Consider the following 13,734-nt stretch of genomic DNA (forward strand, 5'->3'; position numbering starts at 1 on the left):
TAATACTGGTACCTTTCGTCAAAATGTAAGGTTAATTTGCTTTCGACAATTATATGAGAGAATAACGAAGCATTAAATTTGTAAAAAAGGATGACAACACCCATAAAAACACAAAAAAATCATGAATGTAAATATGGTCAAAGAGCAAATGTTCATTAACCAAGAAAAGAAGAAAAATATTGTAAAAATCACGAAACCTTTTACTCTTTTACATGTTTTAATATTTTTATTTTTGTAGCATCACATACACACCGACAGACCTAGTAAATTACAAACTGGATTACTCACTACCAAAAATGGCCGAGGGTTGAAAATAAAAAAAAGTTAAATTTTAAGTTGTTGTAATTAAGAAGCCTTTGCAAGTACCATTTAACAACTTTATTTAAGATTTTCTAAATAAATGTATATTTGACAGATAAATCAGGGAAATAAAGCTATTATGAACTCGTTGTGCGTGTTAACAATAAGAATCTTTCTGTACTAATTTATCATATATCAAAAGAAAACTCGAGATTTCAATTAAAGAACATTATTTTTTAATATTTATTGCTAAATAACATTTCAATTTAACTAAACAGAAAAATACATATTAGGTATCATTTTTCATTAAATATATAGATTTTTCATACATTTTTGGTTAAATTTTCATTTTATGATTTTGATGAGTATATCTTCGTCCTAAATATTTTTTATATTTACACCTTTGAACAAGATTTATTTAAAAACAAATCTTTTCTATATTTAAGAGTCCATCCTTCCTACCATTTATATTCATTCACCCATAACAAAGAGCAATAATCGTTATTTAAGCATGTTAAAATTGTTTTATTGGTTTTTAAACCTGACAATATAATGTTATGACTTCTGTCACAGATAGGTAAAATTTAGTAAAAACTCTATAATCATTACCAGAAAACTTATATGTCTATCTATATTAAACATGTTAAATTTATATTTTTGACATCAACTTTTAATTTTATATGATTAGCCAATTTAGTTGATTTTGGAATAATTACTTTTAGGACGATATGTAGTTTTAATCTACCAAGCAGTAAAGAATCCTCATAAATAAGCCTTTAAATTCCCATAATAAAAACCTATAATTAATATTAAATTTACCCAAGATTTACATCAACAAAAAATGGCTTCTTCAAAAAAGTGCTTCCACTTTATTAGTGTTGATATTCGTTTGTTTGATTATCTAGATGTTTAGCTTAGCTTTTATGGATGCTGTCATCCTTTTTACCAATTCAAGATATAGATTGTTTATTTCATTAAAGCTGCAGCCTTCTCATTGGCTAACTTCACCCTCTGAATATCAGAATCAGCCTAAAAAAGAAACAATGTCAATTTAGTCTGTAAAATCCCAGACTCAAAGAATAAAATAATTAAAAGAAAAAAATCATACTTTTTTATAAGTATTTGTTTTTTAGAGCATTTCTTAACTGCTGTAGTACAATATGAGATGTGCATAAAAACCCAACATTTTGTTTTAATAAAATTTACGAAGCAAATTGGTTTTGCAACTATAAAAGATAAAATGTATTTTCAATTGGTACTTTCTGTCAAAGTACCAATCGAACACTGAAATCAACCTATCTCTTCTTATGTTTTTAATATAAATTAAGAAAAATGGATAGGGATATTTTTTTTCTATGCTTAACCCCTGCGGTGGGTCCTAACCTGCCTTTATTTTCAACTTTTTTATATAAAAGAGGAGTTTAAAGAAAATTGCCTGATTATTAAAACTCAATTCTTTACCTTTTTATGAATTCTATCCAGAGACTCATTTTGAGCCTTGACCGTATTGTTGATATCATTTGCTACATTTCTGAGGTTTCCAATTATAGCACTCACCTTAATGAATATATAAATATAAATGTATTTTAGAGACAAAGGCGTGTTAAATAAAATAGAACAAGGAAAATCTGTCTATAAGAAGCGGAGTGATATCAAGCTGACAATGTACTGTTTAAGATAAAATAAGACCGAAAACGGTCATAGATGCGTAGATGTATGTACAATTTATTTGATTTAACATAGAATGAATAATGATCTATCAATTTTATATGTTCTTTAATTTTCTTTTTTTCTGGCATCCTATTTTCTCTTGATTCCAAGAAAAAGAGGATAATAGAGCCAATGGACGGAAAGACGGACGTACAACTTACAGAGTTGCAGTGTTACTCATAAAATTTACCTCTATTTTATTTTCTTAAATTTCCCTTTCTCTAACATTCTGTAGGTATTCATCGGAGACTTTTGACAGACAGACGAACATGTCATTGTTTATAATAGTTACAAATCTATTACATTTTTTTCTTCATATTTTTTCTCACCTAACATATTTTCCTTTCTGGATTTCAAAAGCAGCAATTAAGACAGAGATCTTTAAACAGACATATGAACATAATCTAGTCAAAGAGTAGCTACGCTTATTATAGAGTTTAACGGGGCACTTGGACATTAAACCGCTAAGGGCACTTTGCTTTCCCGGTGGGTGAAATTTACCAAAACTTCCCCTCAATAGAGAAAGTGCCTTGCACGCCTGTGGCTATATAGAAAGTTTACCTCTTCCATATTCTCCTCCATTTCCTTTTCCCTGACATCCTGCTCTCCTTGGATTCCAAGGGCAGCTACGAAACAATGGTCCGGGTTCAAAGCCTAGGATTATACTTTTTTTTCAGTGTCATAAAAAAGCAGAAAATATAAAAGTTAACCTTTTAAAACTTTAAAAATGGTGTATAATTTTTCAATTTAAATTTTCGCAAAGACCCTGATGATATATTTGAAATTTAAGCATCAAAATATGTCAGGATTATGTCCGTATTTTTAGGACTCGTCAGCTGCACAACTATCAGCAATGCGGCTACATAAGAAACCCAATAAAAATGACTCTTAGCCGAGCGGCTTCAAAAGCCACCCAACCACCAAATTACAAATCAGCGTCAGATCTGGTCCCTGAATTTTTTCTCACCTTTGCCTCTGGCAGACAATCAGCTTTGGGTATTTCTGGTTCAGCCCAGACAGCGTCATCCAACTTAAATCCTTTGTCTCGTTTCCAAAATCTAAATACATAATTTAATATTTTGTTGCTTACTAGAGGTTTTGCCCCTAGAATCTAGGGGCTCTGTATTTTAGGATTCAAGCTTCTCTGGATTGGTGAACTCAATTGGGTAAGTAGTCATCGAAATCTTAAACTTTAGACAAAAAACCTTACTACTTTATATTATAGGATAGGTTAAGTTCTCAAAACTTGGATTTTCTGTTAACCTGGGAATCATACCAAAGCAGGCTGCGTCCATAGCTTTCAGTGCTTTTTCTGCTAAAGCCATATCCTTAATTATAAATGGATCTATAAAAAGTTCGGTTACTTTTTAATATCTATTAAAAGTATAAATGTTAATACCAAGTCAAAGGTAAAGAAAGTCATATACATAATACATATATGATTAAATTGCTGGTGTCAAATTAGTTATTTATTGCATAGTGTTATAGACAGCTTTTCGTGGATATTAAAATAAAAAATTTTTAAGCTTAAATCCTGTTTTGTTAGCCCTGTGGAAAATTATCTGTAATACGATGCTGTGATTATTTAGGATGGCAGAGAAACAGTTTCGAAGCTATACTGAAAAGCATATTGCATCCAGGCCCAGCGGTTCCATCAAATACATAGTCGATCACGGCCCCCATCCCTTATTCAAAATAATGAAAAATAATTTCGTGTTTGTCTGTTATGCCTTTTAGGACAGATAAGTTTAGTTCTTTTTTGGGTACACTACAGGGTAGCCCAACAGGGGCATTTTCAGGGCAAGTGTGGTATTCGGCAACCGTGAGCCATGCCTATGGCACCCCTGATCTAGGGTTCGGTGGAGGGTCAATGGCCCTCCCCCGAGTCCTGGGGAAGGGGTCTAGCGACCCCCTCCCTATGCTTAAAATTAATGATTGAATCTGTCATGTTTATTATGGTTAACTGTATTCTTAATTCTCCCCCACCCTTTTCAGGGATGGGGGATCATTATTGCCCAAACTGACCATTGTATATGTATTATGATGCTTTTATGTTATGATTATTTATTCCTATCCATGTAATTATTGTTTGTTGTATATAGCTTCAGTATCTTTTAAACCTTCAATAAAGTGACAACTGAAATAGATGTTGATCATTATCTAGTGAATGCTAGAGAAGCGTAGCTTCTCTATAGTAAGGTGTCCACGTCTGTTACACTGCCGTAATCTAATTGAACTCCGGTGTCTGCCATTTATCCTCGGCGGATACCACAACTTTGGTGACAGCTGTGTGAGATTACGGCGAACCACAAGTGTAGAGCAGACGCGCATCTGAGGCTAAAGTACTCCCAGCAGTGAATCTGGCAAAACTGACGCAAGCAACCTGAATTACCCACCCTGGACAGCAAAGTTTAACTCTGCATCCGGCAGTTGTGGAAGCGAGACAGCGAAATTTGACGAATAACCGCGAGCAGCGCTGATATCTAACGGAGAATTGAGCGCTCAAAGGGCTGAAACAGGCCTGCGGACCGGCTGAAACAAGCCAAATAAGTGTAGACGGCTGGAAATAGGCCAACTTTACTGCAAGAAATAGCAGGATCCGAACCAGTGGCGCTAGCAGGACGGGACATTCCCTGCCGCCATCAGCCGGATTTGGATCAGCGGCGCTAGCAGGACGGGACATTCCCTGCCGCCGATAGGCTGAAACATGCCACATAGCTGCAAGCTGCGAGCTAACATACGAGTGTAGTGCACCAGAACAGAGAAAAACTACGTCAACTCCAAGTATCCTGAGAGGCTACAACGCAGCCACCCATCTAGAAAAACAGATATTATGTTACATTGCAGGGATTACCACCCTGGTGTGATGGCTAAACAATAGATTTATGAGCAAAGCTTGGCAAACAAATTGTTGTGTTGTGATAAATCTAAGAATAGAACAGGCTTGGATTTATTGTGTATTGTGATAACAGCTAAAAATAGAACAGAGTTGGTAAACAAATCTGTTAGGCAATTGTGATAAGGACAAAAATAGAAGCTAGATGTAATATAATAAAGACCCTGATATACAATCAAAACATCTCAAGCCCACAGCACAACAACAATACACCCCTTATTCCAAGGGAAAGGGAGGAGCCCCTCTCCATTGAAGGCAAATACAATCAGGGTGATATAATAGATAAGCCTAGGATTAAGAAGAAAAGGCACTATTACACCAGCACACAGTTACCTCCCTCCCTCACAGGGGAAACGGACGGAGTTACCCCCGTCCCCTCACGCGCTTCCCCCTTCCTACCCACACTAGACTAAGTCCGTCTGTAGTGTGGGGCTAGCGATCGGACACACAGAGCGCCATTCACGGGTAGCGCAACAGAGTGCGGAAAATATCATAAATTCAACGGACGAAGCGGACCAATGAGAGAGCGAGTTGAGGGGTGAGAGCGCGTTTTCCCCGTGTGCGCGGATTTGACGGTGCGGACGCGCGTTGCAAGGACAGGAGATTTCACGCACACACACGCACACACACACACACACACCGGAGCGGAGCTACTCCATAGCATTTAACAGGGGTATTTTTAGCAAATAAAGAATTACAAGCTTCTCTCCTTCTAGCTCTAGTGTGATAAAGGAAAACCCAATCAGTTCCTGACAGCAGTTCAGACCCTCAACATCTATCTACCCCTACCAGCCTACCCTACAACCTCAGCACCTAACTAGTGATAAGTACAGCTAAGTTATATCTTTGCAACTAAACTACCAACCTAGTGATACAAACAGTGTTGGCTGTTAGGCTAGAAAGCCTCAAGTGACAAACCATTCATTTTAGTACTGTATAACTTTGTGCCCGCCGTTGAACCGTTGACCCAATGGACCAGCAGCAAGCCCCAGGAGGTGACCAAGCCCCAGGATGGCTCCAGGATGACCCTCAGCCGGCCCCAGCCGAGTACCGCAAGCTGATGCTGAGCAATCTGCCGGAGTATAGAGGGCCGCCCAAGCAATCCTGGTCGGCACATATCCGCAGACTCGAGATGTCATGGGCGGCTTACCGCGTGCCACCTCATGATTCCCTCAACCGCCGCAACGCCCTCCTACTGTCACTGGTAGGGCAAGCGGCGGAAATGGCGTCCCATCTGTTTGGCGAGGCAGGCCAAGCCTTGACCTACGAACAGGTCAAGGCCGAGTGTGAATTGCTATTTCGCCCTGCTTTTGAATCCCAAACGCTTAAACAAGCGTTTAGGGATTACAAGCAACACTCGACAGAACCTATACAAGCGTACATATCAACTAAGTGCGCCTTGTATAGGGACGCCTACAACCATGAGGATCTTGAGTTGTTGGTGGACGAATTAAATCGTGGAATTCGTAACGCCAATGTAAAACGCCTCATGATGAACCATGAAATTACGAGTGTACCTGAGTACACTCGTAAGGCCATGTTTACCGTCACCATGGTTACTAAGCAACTGAAGGAAGGTGTGTGCTTAGTGGACTCGACCGAAGGGCTGACTGGATCTGCTTGCATCCAGTTGCCCCAATATGACGAGTCGGAGCCAATGGAGATTGGCTCCTTGGCTCCGGGTCTCCACCAGATGGGGAAGGTTGCTCCAGATGACAAGGTCCCAGGTCGCTGCTTCCGCTGCCAGGGGAGAGGCCACCGAGCTCGAGACTGCCCAACGCCTGTGGAAGTTAGCCTAGAGGAGAGACGCACCCAGCCACGCCGTGACCGTTCTGCCAAGTGTGAGCGTTGCCACTATGACGGTCACACGGCGGCCGATTGTAGAGCTGACTGGGCCCAGGTAGCCAGCCGCAGGCGCACCGCCGATAAGGGTGCCCCTCCAGGGAAGCCCAGCAGAGTGGCCCACATGGAAGGGAGCGCGCCCCCAGCACCACAACAGCAAGCAGCCGCCCCCAGAGCTGCGGACCGAGCCGATGGGATGCCGCAGTTTGGGACTGTCCCAGCTAGGATCAACGTACTGGGCGGCGCGGCTGAACCCAACCGGGTTGGCCTAGGCTTCAGTCTTAACCGTCTGGGGCCAGAGCTGATACAATCCAACAACATAGCCGAGCCAGAGGTGCTGAGGCCCCAGCCTTTTAGTCTCAACATGATGGAACCTGCCCGACTGAGCCTACCCAGCAAGAGTGGAGGGGCGCTGCCCAGCGTCCCTGAGACGGTGTATGGGGAGGCCCTGGCAGCCGCCGAACGAGAGAGGCAGGAGGTGCTAGCCAGCGCCTCTGCATCGATGTATGGGACGCCACCCGGCGTGGCCACCTGGGATGATGGGGGGGTGCTATCCAGCGCCTCCCACCTGGTGCCTGGGGCGACAACCGTCGCCGCCACCGAGATACCTGGATCCTGGAACGAGCCAGCCTCCAACCTGATGTCTGGGGCGACAACCGTCGCGGCCACCGAGAGACCTGAGTCCTGGAACGAGCCAGCGGTCCCAGAGGAAGGGGTGACACCCGTCACCCCCAGTCAGCCAGCGCCACCAGCCTGCAGGGAGAGCCCAGCTACATGCCATCCAGAGCCCCCTGCCAGCCAGGGGAACCCAGCTGCTCAACATCAGGATAAGTTGAATTTGTTAAATGTGTTGTATCCAAGATATTGTAAAAACCCAGCCTTGCCTGTGCCCCCTGCACCAGAGGCTGGGGAGATTGAAATTCGGGAAAATAAGGACTTGCCTGTGCCACATGCACCTGAGTTCCTAGGGCAGGGGAGGGAAGTGAGTAAGGGCGAGCCTGTGCCACATGCACTTCAGCCCCATGCCACTGGGCATGCTTTGGACAAGGGAAGGGAGCACTTGGGGCTAGGGGAGCCGACACCCAGGCAAGTGCCAGTCGCTTGCCAGTCTGTCATTGGGGAGGGTATCGGGGTGTCTCGGCCGCAGACAGATAACGCTCAATGGAAACTTGTATCTAGCCAGGAGCAGCCCAGCCGTGTCCAGTCCCAAGAAGCAGCCGTGACCAGAGCTGAAGATCCCCAGCCGCGTGTACGAGGAAGATGGTTGCCTGGAAGCCTCTCCCATTGGTGGATGGTCCTGTGGGGCCTCCTGCTGGCAGCCGTGTGGCCTACAACCAGCTACGTCCTGGTGGGATGGGACTGTGCCAACCCCACCCATGTCACATCCTACAATAAAGAAAAGATGTGTAACACGGAGCCCCTACACCAGGAGGTGCCCCTGGGCCATGAAGTACACGTCCTGCAGCAAGTCAAGGTGAGGGAAACCACCGGGTACAGTTGTCAGCTCACCGTGTCCCAGTGGACATTCAGGTGTGGAGTATGGGGTCACCTCAAGGTGACCTCGGTCCCCACCCTCATGAGGCCAACCAAGATAGACCCAGAAGCGTGCCGAGACCTGGCCAGGAACCGAGTCTACACGTTGCCAGGCAAGACCCAGCCACTGACGTTCCAGCTGAACCATCCCCTGTTCTTCACCATCGATATGGTGGGCGCCCTCGTCAACAGCCCCGAGGGGGTGGGTTGTGAAGGGGAGGACGTCCACTTCGAGGGCCAGCTATACCGCAACGAATTAGTGCTCCAGGAGCGACGGCTGCTGGTCAAGGAGGAGACCTATGTGGTGGAGGATGGACGGGTGGAGTCCCAGTCTGACCACCTGACCCTAGAGTGTCCCCATTCTGAGCTGTCCTGCATCACTGGGGAAGCAACCTACGTGTGGGACCACCTGGGAAGAGATTGCCCCTTGAGGCTGATCCGCAGCCTCCAGCCCAGCCTGGTGATGGATGCATATCTGGTTGACCATCAGGCCCAGTTTTTCATCAACATGACCAACCCCACCTTGATTGTGAACTGCGACTTCGAGGCCCATGCCACAAACCATCCAGCGTTGTTCGTGGCAGCTGACCCAGCCGTGGCTGCGCTGCCCAGAGTGTCGGCCAGGGATGTTGACGTTCCCCTTCAAGCACAAATACATGCAGGTTATATTGGGTTTACCCTGGAAACGCGCATGAAAAGCACCGCAGCAGAAGAAGTAGCGGCCAACTGCTGGAAGCTCCAGCAACTAGACCCGGCCCACCCGGTGCGTGTCCAGGGGAGCACGTTCTCGGTACTGAGGGGAGACATCCTGCTGCAGCTGACCTGCCAACGTCATAAATACGTTGTCCGCGAACACAAGGAGTGTTGGGACAAAGTGCCAGTAGAGCCCACAGGTTTTGTAGACGCTGTGACACGGGTATATAGTGAACACGCCACCAAGATTCCCTGCTCCTCCACCTACCCCCTGACTGTGCACGCGGAGGAAGGCTGGATAGAGTTGACCCCCGCTCCCAAGAAAAGGCCACCCCCGCTGGATACGCCTAAGCAATTGTTGACAGAACCCTTAGATGACTTCAGTTCAGGTGGCTTGTATTCGCAGGCTGAGTTGAACGACTGGCAACAACTGCTGGCGTTCCCAGCATACAAGAGTGCCATGCTGACCGGCCTATCCTATGGCTCCTGCGTTCAGCAAGGCAGCTGTTCGGCCACAGGAGACCATGGGATAGTGTCCTACAACATTGACCGACTGGCGGAGGAAGGAGAGGCAGCCCTGGATGTCTGGGCTGGATTTAGACAAGCCATCCACGAGTGGGGAGATGGCGCAGCCATACTGTGTTTGCTGTTGTTGATCCTCAAACTGCTGGGGGACCTAACCATCATTTCCCTGGCAGCAGCACAAGGAGGAGTCCGGGCAGCCCTGAATGCGATATCACAAGTGTTCCTGTACCATCCAGCTTTGTATAGGAAAGCGCTGGCTAGAGCCAGGCTCAACCATGCCAAGTCCCGGGACTTTTCAGTGGACTGGGATGCCATTCCCATCGGCAGGGAAGCAGCCGAGGAAATGGTGTCTATGAAATCAACTGACAGCGGGCATGACCGCCCAGGTAGGCCAGGACCGCCCTCTGGCCGACCCCGCGGCCCCTCCGGAGGACAGGCCGCTGCTCAGACGATTAACCTGACAGCCAGCGCCCCAGCCGCTGCCAACAACAACCAGCAGGTCCCACTGCTGACCGTTCCAGCAACAACTGTGCCACCAGCAAACCTGATACCTGCCGGCGCTGACCAACGTGTCCAACCCAAGCCAGCCTCTGCCTTCTACCCCACATTGGGAGCCCATCAACCCTAAGAAGACACTCACCACTAGGATTCCATTGGATCATTATCGTTGTATATATATCTTAGCCCTAAGGAGCGGACCGAAGGCCTCAACCACTGTCGGAAGTCTGGTAGGGAAATCATCTCCCAGCCTTCCGAGGGGAGAGTTGTGGTATTCGGCAACCGTGAGCCATGCCTATGGCACCCCTGATCTAGGGTTCGGTGGAGGGTCAATGGCCCTCCCCCGAGTCCTGGGGAAGGGGTCTAGCGACCCCCTCCCTATGCTTAAAATTAATGATTGAATCTGTCATGTTTATTATGGTTAACTGTATTCTTAATTCTCCCCCACCCTTTTCAGGGATGGGGGATCATTATTGCCCAAACTGACCATTGTATATGTATTATGATGCTTTTATGTTATGATTATTTATTCCTATCCATGTAATTATTGTTTGTTGTATATAGCTTCAGTATCTTTTAAACCTTCAATAAAGTGACAACTGAAATAGATGTTGATCATTATCTAGTGAATGCTAGAGAAGCGTAGCTTCTCTATAGTAAGGTGTCCACGTCTGTTACACTGCCGTAATCTAATTGAACTCCGGTGTCTGCCATTTATCCTCGGCGGATACCACACAAGCACAAAAAAGGAACTTGTTTAATTATTTTTAAAGTACAGCTTCACTTTAATAAGAAGCTTTTTTAGAACTTATAAATGGTAGTCCTACCATTGGTCAATTAAAATGTATACTGGCCTGCCATTGGAAATTTAGTCTGTGTATTGACCTATCATTGGCCATTGTATTGTATTACGTCATTTTATTATAGTTGCTATAAAGAGCTTTCTTTAAAAATTCTACCTCATTGATGCCATCAACAACCTCTTCCCACCTCTCTATACTTTCTCCTTAATTCAAATATTCAAAATCATTCGCTTGAAAATGGAGATTATTCATAACAGCAATTAAAAAATGTCTTTTATGCAATAAAATATTGATAAATTAGCATCAATTAGATTTTATATATCATTTAGATGTTTTGACATATATACTTTTTATAAAGTTTTTCAAGCCTTATCTTAAAGTTTAGAACCTTCTGAACAACATTTTCATGTTATCTGATAAAGTGGTGCTCGCAGCTGTCTAACAAAACAATACCCCCCTTTACCACTCCCCTCCCCCTCCACTCCCACTGGATGAACGAACTGACCAATAAATGATTAGAAAGCTAAATTGACAACAAATTTTCCCCTATCAATATATCCATTAACCACATAAAACTTTCAAAATTCCTCTTATAACCTAACCTTGATTCTGTAAAGCAGACATGGTTGCCATCCCCGTGTCTTTAGATTCCTCACACATCTTTCTCATTCTCCTGTGCAATATAAGGTTGACTGTATGGTGATTCTAGCCTGGGATATGAATTTTGTTGCCTGCTAGAAGGGTATTGATTATTTTCTTTGGGTTTAGTCTGCTAGGAACATAACAAATTCAGCGGCATTGTGTGCACATTGCACATGTCCCCAAAGTCTTTAAAATTAATCAAGATAAGAAAAGTTGCAGTGGTTACAGTACCCAAAGTCCAAGACAGCCAAGTATTTTGAAACTATGTGCCATCTCTATATCCCTGAATACTAGTGTCCACGCCCCTACAGGGATTAAGGAGCACTTGAGAGAAGTGCTAGGGGCGGAAATTTTGATTCTAAAAGAAAAAGTAAAAAATTTGGGTGGGTGTGTCTTTCTTTTTGATACGATATCTGATATTAAACAAGGATGGCAACATCCATAAAAGCGAAGCACTGAAACGGTAGGACAAACGAACATTAACACTTGTATAGTGTCTAAACTGAATCATCAGAATATAAAAGTATAAGAGTCGAAGCAAAATTGTAAGTAAATTTGTTGAAAAACTGCTTGATACAGGATAATGTTTATGGACATACTTACGTTTTAAGGGCTTGATTATAGAAATGCTTCGCTTATAATATTGATCTTTGTTGTCCCAGGAATCAATATACCAAAAATCAGATCAAACGAATAATTAGATCACATAAAAATTTTTTGTTAAAAAAGTAGAAAAATCAACATGTTTAAAATGGACATACGGACATTCTGGTTATGATTATAGAGTTGCTACGCTTTCTAAATCGTACCTAACTACAACAGGAATCATCATGCAAAGTTTGAAATCGATAGGACAATTCTAACATGCCTAAATTAACGAATAAAAGCTATCTATCTCGGACGGACGGACGGACGTACGGACGGACGGACCGACCCTAATTATAGAAAAGCTTCGCTTTTAAAAAGAAGTTATATTTCTTTACTGAACTTATAAGAAGGAGAACCACATCAGAGGTTAGCGTGATCTTTCAATACATCCTATTACCTTTATAAATGAATTAAACAAGAACACACTTTCATGATAGACTAAAATAGTATTCAAACTATTTTCATTTTAAGAACAATTTTAATACGTAAAAATTTATATACTGAACGAGAAGAACCACCTCATAAGTTCATGAACAATTAACCTATAGGTTATGTAGAGTAGCCTCACTGTTCAGCTTTACCTGGTTGATTCCAAAGTTTCATTTGAGACCTCATTGATATTATAGGCCAAGACATCTCGCTCTGAGCAATTAGGCTCGACTGGGGCTCTAAAATATTTTTTCAGTGTGGCTTCGAAACCGATGATATGATGCTCTACATGACCATGGCTGTCCTTCTGTCTGTTTATGCAGAAATTGAGTAATACAAAGCAAACTGAGTTTATCAGGGATCGAAAGGGATAAGACATTGGCATTTAAATCAATATATATCCCTAGTGATGATACACAAAAATCCCTCTTCCTTCTGTTGATTACAATTAGTGATTGAAACGTTTAAACACTCAACTTAATGACCCAACTAATAAAGATTCGATAAAAGTCACCAAAGTTGTTAAGCCAACAAATAAGAAAACGTTACTATATAACTTTGGGGACAAGTCGAATGTTCCCTTCCTCCCTGCGAGTTTATGCATTCCATCCATAAAAAGTCACCTTTACTAGCTGGATGTACGGACAAACTACACCCATATAATAGAATAGCTTCGCTTCTAACAACAAAAGTCATATTTACTTTTTCTTTTCTGGTGCTTTTCCCCAATTCATTTTAAAATTCTTCTATTCTTATATCTTAAATAAAGTATGTTTGTTTGATTTGATTTATTTAAGAACATATATTTTATTTATGCAAAAACTTATATTTGGTCTTTTGGAAGCTTTTTATAGGTTCCATGACAAATGCAGGAGTCCCAAACGTTCGAGTGGACAAACGCAGGATTGTTAAAACATTAATTTAAGTAAGTATTTCTAGGTTAGGTTAAGATATGAATTTACAAAAAAAGCCCCCCGCAGAAGTAAGGCATTAAAAAATAAACAAAATATGGTTTAAAATAGGTTAGGTTAGGTTAAGTGTCTAATCCTGCAGTTTGTCCACTCCGGAGTTTGGGACTCCTGCGTTTGTCCTAGGACCTTTTTATAGTGCATATACTAATTCCCAGGAAAACATAGTACAATGTCATAAGCATGGCTTCTTTATCATCAAGTCCTAAAAAGGCAATTCTGTAATTTAACAGTAATATTTAAGCAG

The 13,734-nt window shown here is 43.0% G+C and overlaps 1 protein-coding gene across 1 annotated transcript; it reads right to left on the bottom strand.

Annotated features, from left to right (window-relative positions):
• Window positions 1-1,111: 1,111 nt before the first annotated feature.
• LOC145312849 (synaptosomal-associated protein 25-like) lies at window positions 1,112-13,279 on the bottom strand. Its single transcript, XM_080152084.1, has 9 exons — window positions 13,222-13,279; window positions 12,672-12,758; window positions 11,403-11,473; window positions 10,957-11,003; window positions 3,274-3,338; window positions 2,978-3,068; window positions 2,572-2,664; window positions 1,762-1,857; window positions 1,112-1,329 (listed from the first exon to the last, which is right to left on the bottom strand). Exons 1-9 carry the CDS (start codon window positions 13,251-13,253, stop codon window positions 1,267-1,269), a joined length of 645 nt encoding a protein of 214 aa, XP_080008210.1. The 5' UTR covers window positions 13,254-13,279; the 3' UTR covers window positions 1,112-1,266.
• Between the last annotated feature and the right edge of the window lie 455 nt (window positions 13,280-13,734).

Source organism: Acartia tonsa, chromosome 2 (genome assembly GCF_053477335.1).
Source record: "Acartia tonsa isolate MP-2025a chromosome 2, ASM5347733v1, whole genome shotgun sequence".
NCBI classification, from domain to species: Eukaryota; Metazoa; Arthropoda; class Copepoda; order Calanoida; family Acartiidae; genus Acartia; species Acartia tonsa.

What these genes read in the sequence shown, in the direction of transcription:
- LOC145312849 (XM_080152084.1), bottom strand. Translation starts at nt 13,253, where the DNA reads ATGAATTGGGGAAAAGCACCAGAAAAGAAAAA. An exon ending in TGCTTTGGTATGATTCCCAG is followed by an intron (nt 3,069 to 3,273) that starts GTTAACAGAAAA and finishes TTATGTATTTAG; the next exon opens with ATTTTGGAAACGAGACAAAG. An exon ending in ATTGTCTGCCAGAGGCAAAG is followed by an intron (nt 2,665 to 2,977) that starts GTGAGAAAAAAT and finishes GTATAATCCTAG; the next exon opens with GCTTTGAACCCGGACCATTG.